Here is a 7,856-nt window from a genome sequence, read left to right as displayed (position 1 = left end):
TAAATAGTGGGCGGAGTTACAACGAACCAGGCGGGTGCGCAGTGGGCGGGGCTGTGTTCTGTGTGTCATCATCAACTGGGTGGAGCTTCGGCGCGGGAATGGAATGGGCGGAGTTTCAGCCCGTCAGTTGAGCTCCGACTGCAGTGGGCGGGGCTACAGTGAGCCCAGTGATGGGCGGGCTTTATTGTGTGTCAATCAACCTCTCTCCGCGGAGTTTTAAGTCAGTTTTCCTGTCGCTGCCGCCTGCTGGTTCCGACTTCACGATTGATCCCCGAGGTGGAACTTGTGGATCATTTGTCGAGGATTTCTGTGTGTGTGAGAGAGCGCGCGACTGGGAGTAGTCCGGGTAAAAGGTCAAGAGGCGGGGCCGAGCGGGTAATGGCGGCGGCGACAGGCTAACTGGAATTTGCTGGCTCGCTGTTGGATCCGAAGCACCGCTCACCGTCCGTGTGGACTCAGTCCCGGGTTGGTAAGTGCTAGGTGTTTCTCCCTCCTCGCTGGTGTGCGGTTAGAGCGGCGGAGCGTCGGTTCGCTGCAATAGCCGCGCCAAAGCGAAGAGGCTTGGCAATGGCACGGACACCTCAGCGTGCGAGGACCCGATGGTGGGGTGCAGGCTGTTCTCCCCACCAGCAGAGGGCGTCAAGCGTGAATGGACGTGTAGGGCAGCCAATGGAGGAGCGAGACGTCACATTGACCCCGCCCTCCTGTGATTTACTAGTTGAACTGTGTTTATTCTGGTTGTCAAGTTCATTGCCGTCAGCACAAATCCACATGCCAAGAAAATCTCACAGCGGCATCACAGACACATAGCATTCACGATTTAATTTAAACAAATTATACACAATTTTCACACGCAGCATAGAAACAGGCCTTTCAGCCCAACTGGTCCATGCTGTTCCATAAGCCATACCCATCTGTACCCATTTGGCCCATAGCCCTCTCCTATCCATTAGATGGTTTTTAACTGTTGCTAATGTGCCTGCCTCAACTAATATTCCTTTTGTCAAGTTTAGTTTATCAAGTTTTTTGTCTCCATCTTAAAAGTATTCAGAGAGGAAGAGAGTTCTAAAGGCTCACCATTCACCGCGGGAAGAGAATTCGTCCTGGTCTCAGGCACCCCTAACTCCACATTCTCCTACAAGGTGAGGGATCCTTGCAAAATCCATCCTATTCAACCCTTTTAACACCTTTTCCCACACGCTCTTCTGCCCCTCCAGCAGATACAAGCTCATGCCACCACCACAGCTGACATAGCACCAGTAGCAATGTATCATTGTATCTTAAACTATATGATATATATTACTTTGCTAACTTGTACATTTACAGAATATTCTCATCAGCTGTTATTATGCACTGTATGTAATATGCATACACTGTTCCCCGGGGAACTCTTTTTTAAGCTGTTTACATGTGCACAGTTGAATGTTGAATGACTTTCTCATGCTACAGTCTGCCCATTGCAGGCACCAATCTCATTAACCACTTCTAACACATAAACATCCTTCCTTTAACTACAGTATTCCAGGTTTGGCTTCTCCAGTACCCTACCTAACTTAAGTGTAACTTTCCAACTTCCCTTACGATAATTAGTACGTGCAGTCTAGCCTTTTGTGAATCACATACTAGGACACAGATGCCTCCACTCCTCCGACTCACTTTTAGGCAACATGTTTTTTTTAAAACCTTTTCCTGCCAAGGATGGTGAAATTGCCTGGTTGTAATCATTTCGCTGATCATCTCATCTATTTCTGTCATCAGCAAATGAAGAAACCACATTTTCAGTGCTGATCCCTGTGGTTCACTGGTTCGCTCCATCTTGCCAACCAGAAAAAGACCCTTGTGTTTTGCTTCCTGCATTTGGAGCTGTTATTTTAAATGATACAGCCCCTCTCCTTCCTTAAACTTGACCAGACCTTTCACAGTGTGCTCTGATGCAGTAAGAGGCCGTGTTCCCTTGCTGCTACTACCATTGAGAAGGAGATACAGGAGGTACAGGAGCCTTGGGTCCCACACCACCAGACTCAGGAACAGTTATTACTCCTCCACTGTCATGAACCGGCGTAGATAATTTCACTCACCTCAACACTGAACTGATTCCACAACCTACGGACTCTAGGAATGTACAAGTCATGTCCTCAGTATTATTTTATTTCCTGAGCACAAATTGTCTCTTGCACATTGGTTGTTTGTCGGTCTTTGCTTACGTATAGTTTTTCACAAATTACATTTCTTTATATCCTGTAAACACCTGCAAGAAATGGATCTGAAGATAGTATATGGTGACTTTGATAATAGATTTACTTTGAATTAGTATGATGGCTGTGTTGCTGTTCCTGAAACGTTTTACTGAATTAGCTTGTCTTCTTGCTCCTCTCATTCTCTTGTGCTCTCACCCTCCAGAATTCTCCAGTTTCCAATGGCATCCGTGGGCCTTAAACGGGAAGGGCCGCAGTTTATCAGCGAGCTGGCTGTTCGAGGGAACGCTGCCATCTTGGACTATTGCCGCACGTCCGTGTCTGCACTGTCGGGAGCCACGGCCGGGATCCTGGGGCTGACGGCCCTCATGGGTTTTGTATTTTATTTTATGGCGTCCTTCCTATTGTCGGTGCTGCTGATCGTCAAAGCGGGTCGCCACTGGAGCAAGTACTTCAAGTCCCGCCGTCCCCTCTTCACTGGGGGCCTGGTTGGCGGCCTCTTTACCTACATCCTCTTTTGGACCTTCCTGTATGGCATGGTGCACGTGTACTGAGGGTGGGCCTCGCCCTCACCGGCAGCCGGGACTCTCACACCCTCGTTCATTCGCCTTCACTGATCTCAGCGTAAACCTGCCGCAGGGTCACCACCCTCATCGACACTTTCACCATTTCGCACCAGATTCCACTTGAGATTTGTTTTTTTTACAGTTTGTATGATTCTCACATGTTGAAAAATATCTGCCCCTGGAAAAGTGACCGAGGGGTTTGTGAATGTATCAGCTAAGGTGTTTGGAGCTGTTTCTCATTTCCCCCCACCCCCATGTCTAGAAATTGAGTGTGTGGGTGGTGGGGGGGAGATGGTTGGGAGATTTTGGTCCTTTACTGTCACTGTGAAAACTGTTTGTCATTCAGAGGGAGTTCCCTCACACACTGCTCCTTTTCGCACAGTTCTGCTTTTGGAGCTGTGATACAGGGTGAGGGATTAACCCCTGCAAGGAGCTCCTGTTTAGATGGGCAGAAGGTGCAGTGTGGGTCAGTGTGTGAGAGAGACCTGGCCCCCCCCCCAGGGATCCTACTCGGGTTGATGTGCTGTCATCGAGACAATTGTTCATGGAGGTGGGGGCAGTGGTGGGAATGTTAGAGATTTGTGGAGCCACCTCTTTCACAGAATGGCAGCTGGGAAGGTGTTGATACTGTTGGCACGTTTGTCATGTTTCACTGTCACAGGATGGTTTAATCTGAGAATCAAAGATTTGCAATTAAACATGTTTGTCACTACTGATAGGAAGTGGTTTATCTTTAATAAGGCAACTGTTTAATGGGAACCAGTGGATGCTTGAATTTGTAAGTAACATTGTCTTGTCTTGTGTTTGCAGGCACATAGCCTGCTTGCAAGAATAAACCACCATTCGCCTGGTTTAGTTTTAATTTTTGTTTAACTTCTGAATAAAGCCTACCTCCTGTGAAAGTTTTGTGGAGAGTTGCACTGTTAGTTCATCAGTTGGATCTCTCACTGAACTCTCATCATCCACCCTGTTTGCGAGGCTGCAGGACTGGGGCTTCACCAGTATTTACTGCCCATCCCTGATTTCTGATCAATCCTGTCTGTTCTTCTGCTGCCCAGCTACTCTGAGGGATAACAGAGTGGGATGTGAGAGGAGGCTGGAGAACCTGGGGGAAACATGCCAGCTCTTCAGAGACAGCACCAGGGGGCAGGATTGAACCCAAATCAGGGCAACTGTGAGGCAGCAGCAGCAATGAACCACTTTTATTCTTTACCAATTATTATTTAAATAGAACTTGCTCAGATAATGATCAGGTATCTTGCCTTTCAGAACTTAGATCAGAGACCACTCTGGCCGTGGAGCAGTGAGACTTGTTAAGATGGTAGATACCACAGTGATGTTCAGCAAACTAGCAGAATCATCCACAATAAATTGTTACAAAACAACTTTATTCCTTGGTTTTGTGGTGATTTTTTTTTAGTAAGCATATTTTTTCATGAACCTGTTATTGACATCAGCACCTGCATTAAAAACAAATCAATTCTTTTAAAAGCAACATGTTGATTTTGTCAAAGGTAGCTTGTGATTTCCTCAACCATCATAACACGCACTGCAGTGTGTGTAGGTGAGGTGTGCCAGTGTCCAAAGCCGTCCAGGTCAGGTACTCAGGTGGAGAAAGCTAACAGGGAGAGGGAGAAGGGGGCTGGCAGATTCTGCCCTCTGATTAGCAGTCCCCACGTTTATTTGTAAACTTGAGGCCAAAAGAGAGGAAACAAAATATTTAACTGCCTTCTACACCCACTAAAACTGAAAGCAAAAGTCTTATCCAATTTCAAATAAACTCAAATGTTTCTCTGTACGATTTTAAAGACTTCAAGTAGGAATTAACTGGCACTCCCAGTGACTGGCTGCTCTTCTGGATTTGTGTGTGGTCATGGAGAATGGGCAGAAATGGAGTTTAATTTGCCACGACTTTCACGTGGCTGTTGAAGGAGCAGCCTTTATTCTGGCTAATGCTGGCAGTGTCTGAGGCTGCATCGTGTCATGGGTTGACTGCTGCAAAAGAGCTTCCTCATAAAGAGAGATCGGCACAATTCCGAATGCAATCCCTGCAGCCTCAAATATAAACCAACCACACAGGACCAACTCCAAATGGATCCTCAGCGAGTGGCTTTGAAAAGTTTAATGAAAGCTGGAACACCAGTCCATGAAAAGAAATAAACATAAGCCAACTGTGGAGCATCTATAAATAGGGACCAATCAAAACAATCAGATCACCCAGGAGAAAATAACACCAACATACATCACCCAGAGACCTCTCATAAACAGGCCTCAGAACTAAACAACTCAAGGAATTCCGCAGACGCTGTAAACCTTCAGCAATACACACAAGATGCTGGAGGAACTCAGCAAATCAGGCGGTGAAGGGGAACAAGCGTGGACATTTTAAACTGAGACTCATCAGGTCCTGATATCAACTGTTTATTCCCCTCCATAGATGCTGCCTGGCTGAGTTCCTCCAGCATTTTGTGTGTGTTGCTCAGAATGAAACAGCTGCGGAAACTGGGGACTAGCCCTACACATAGACAGGGATACGCCACTATATTAATCAGTTCAAACTCAAAGAATCACAGCAGGACATCTTTCATAAAAATTTGGCTAAAGTTGCTGGAATCTCTTTTTGGTAAATGGGGGCAGACTGTACACAAAGTCAATTCCTTTTAAAATAACAATTATAGTTCAGACAAAAATCAGTAAATTACAAATTTTACAGTTACTACAAAACAGTGCAACTTTTAGTGTAAATATTAATTACATCACAGTTTACTTTTTAAACTTTTGTAATAAGTTTTCTCTTTACACAATTTTACAGCACTGGAAGTAATGGGGATGGTGGGAGAGGAAGGGTGAAGGGCCATGAAACATCCAACTTTGATTCCCTGACCCACCGTACACTGTGTGGAGCCATAGGGCTTGAATGTGGAGTGTAAGGATGTCTCCCTCTTCACTTCCGCTTCCCAAAGAGTGACTTTTTTCCAGAGGACTTGTCGCCGGAAATTAGCTTGGAGCCGATCAGCAGGCGTGCCTTCTCATCCTCCTCCTGCTGCTGAGGATTTCCATCTGGCTTCGGCTCTGCCATCCGGCCCCGTGCCTCCAGTCCGGAGGCCGGCTTCAGGCGCAGTTTCTCCTTTATCACCTGGGCGTGGGTTGGGAGTGAAGGAGCCACACATTAAATGATGGGATTCAGTGCGTTTATATCCGAGACAGACTCAGTGGCTGAATAACACATATTGCTGCTTTCTTAATATTTGTGAATACTTACAGCCCAGAAATGTGGCTATTCAGCCCAGTTTCAGGGATGTAAGAATTATCAAACGTGGTGGTTTCATTGCCATTATACTGGGTGCTGGTGAAGCCACACCTGGAATGCAGCAAATTGCTTCGGTTGCCTTACCCAAAAACAATAGAGTAAAAATGGTGATGATACCGAAGGATGAGCTGGGGGCAGCCCACAAGTGCTCACCACACATTCCAGCACCAAGATAGCAGAAAAGCTTGAGAAACAATTGGCCAGTTCCAGCCCCTGGCTGTCTTGACAGGTTCAACAAGTTGTGAGTACGGACACTGAATCAGTCCCACCCTCCCGGTGCGCAGCGAGACCTCAGAGCCCTACCTGGGCAAGCAGAGCCTTGCGACTGTCCCTCTTGACGGCCATGGCAAAATCGAGCCAGGTCCAGGTATTATTGTGATACTCCAAGCAGGGCAAGACCAGGCCGAAGTCCTTCCAGTCCTCAATATTCTTCTCACCCTGAAATACAAGTTCAGGTCAGGAAATACCTCCATCCAGAGACACACAATGGTGGGAGCTCCCGGGACTGCAAATCCATCGCACCCAAAGGTCCACTGACAGTTAGATCCCAGAACAGCGGTAGGTTCTGTAGGGATTCCACTCATTTGGTTCCAGTGAGCCCATGCCTCCAAACTGTGAGGAACAGTTCAGGACGTTTGGGAATAGTTATCAGGAATTACATTTTCTTTTACCCACAGAACATATCAGCATTATGGAAACTGGAGGATAAAGGCCCACCAAACCAGAACAACCCAGCAATACCATGAGCACTTCAGCAACACACACAAAATGCTGAAGAATTCATCAGGTCAGGCAGCGTCTATGGAGAGGAGTCAACAGTTGACGTTTTGGACTGAGACCCTTCATCAGGACTCCCCTGTCACCTGCAACACATAAACTTCCCAGGAAAAAAAGTGGATTCACTATTGGGCAGCAAATAAATATTATCACCAGAATAACCCAGCTGACCCCATTCCACGACTCCATCTGCCCCCACCCATATATTCCAAAATCTACATCACCCCACACCAAAGAAGGAATTTCCAGAATCTATCAATATTCAGTTTGATTTTGTACACCTCTATAAGGTCACCCCTCAACATCCTTTTCTCTAATGAAGGAAGTATCAACTTGCTCAGTCTCTCTTCCTATTACTCCCAACCAGCTCCTAAATCTTTGCATTCTCTCCAGTATAGTGACCTCTTTCACCAGGACTTAATACAGCAACTGAACTGAAACCTATCGAATATTGAACGATGTAGACAGAGTGGATGTGAAGAGGATGTTTCCTATATTGGGGTGAGGGCACAGTGGTAAGGAGGAATTTCTTTAGCCAGATGATGGTGAACCTGTGGAATTCATTGCCACAGACAGCTGTGGAGGCCAAATCATTGGGTATATTTAAAATGGAGGTTGATAGGTTCTTGATTAGTCAGGGTATCAAAGGTTATGGGGAGAAGGTATGAACATAGAATTCTCCAACTTCTGGTAATTCCCTCCCCCTCCCTTCCCCTGTCCCTACATCACTCTGCCCCCTCCCCCAGCTGCCTATCACCTCCCTCATGGTTCCTCCTCCTTCCACTACCTATTGTGTTTTCTCCTATTCCTTCACCTTTCCTGCCTATCACCTCCCTGCTTCCCCTCCCCCACCCCTTTATCTTTCCCTTTACTGGTTTTTCACCTGGACCCTACCAGCCTTCTCCTTCCCACCCTCCTACCTTCTTTATAGGGCCTCTGACCCTTCCCTCTTCAGTCCTGACGAAGGGTTCCGGCCCGAAACGTCGACCGATCGTTACCACGGATACT

General features: G+C 46.8%; 2 protein-coding genes across 7 annotated transcripts in view; one reads left to right on the top strand and one right to left on the bottom strand.

The window, feature by feature from the left end:
* Positions 1-192: 192 nt before the first annotated feature.
* emc6 (ER membrane protein complex subunit 6) lies at positions 193-4,130 on the top strand. 2 transcript variants are annotated; one of them, XM_063031649.1, is made up of 3 exons: positions 193-469; positions 1,045-1,142; positions 2,401-4,130. In XM_063031649.1, exon 3 carries the CDS (start codon positions 2,417-2,419, stop codon positions 2,747-2,749), a length of 333 nt encoding a protein of 110 aa, XP_062887719.1. In that variant the 5' UTR covers positions 193-469; positions 1,045-1,142; positions 2,401-2,416; the 3' UTR covers positions 2,750-4,130. The 2 variants fall into 2 exon arrangements, with proteins under 2 accessions (XP_062887719.1, XP_062887718.1); XM_063031648.1 differs by lacking the exon at positions 1,045-1,142 and having other exon boundaries at positions 195-469; positions 2,401-4,123.
* A 193-nt stretch (positions 4,131-4,323) lies between these two features.
* Positions 4,324-7,856, bottom strand: part of LOC134336945 (bridge-like lipid transfer protein family member 2) — a 117,843-nt gene continuing 114,310 nt past the window's right edge. For all 5 annotated transcript variants that reach the window (XM_063031642.1, XM_063031645.1, XM_063031646.1 and 2 more), the window contains 2 exons: positions 6,375-6,509; positions 4,324-5,897 (listed from right to left, as the gene is read on the bottom strand). In XM_063031642.1, coding sequence (XP_062887712.1) covers positions 5,706-5,897; positions 6,375-6,509 — 327 coding nt within the window. In that variant the 3' untranslated portion in view covers positions 4,324-5,705. The remainder of the gene's footprint in view (positions 5,898-6,374; positions 6,510-7,856) is intronic.

The sequence above is a fragment of the Mobula hypostoma genome, chromosome 23 (assembly GCF_963921235.1).
Source record: "Mobula hypostoma chromosome 23, sMobHyp1.1, whole genome shotgun sequence".
NCBI lineage: Eukaryota > Metazoa > Chordata > Chondrichthyes > Myliobatiformes > Myliobatidae > Mobula > Mobula hypostoma.
This window is presented reverse-complemented; position numbering and strand designations above follow the sequence as displayed.

Coding starts and splice junctions, on each gene's coding strand:
- emc6 (XM_063031649.1), top strand. CDS start 2,417: ATGGCATCCGTGGGCCTTAAACGGGAAGGGCCGCAGTTTATCAGCGAG.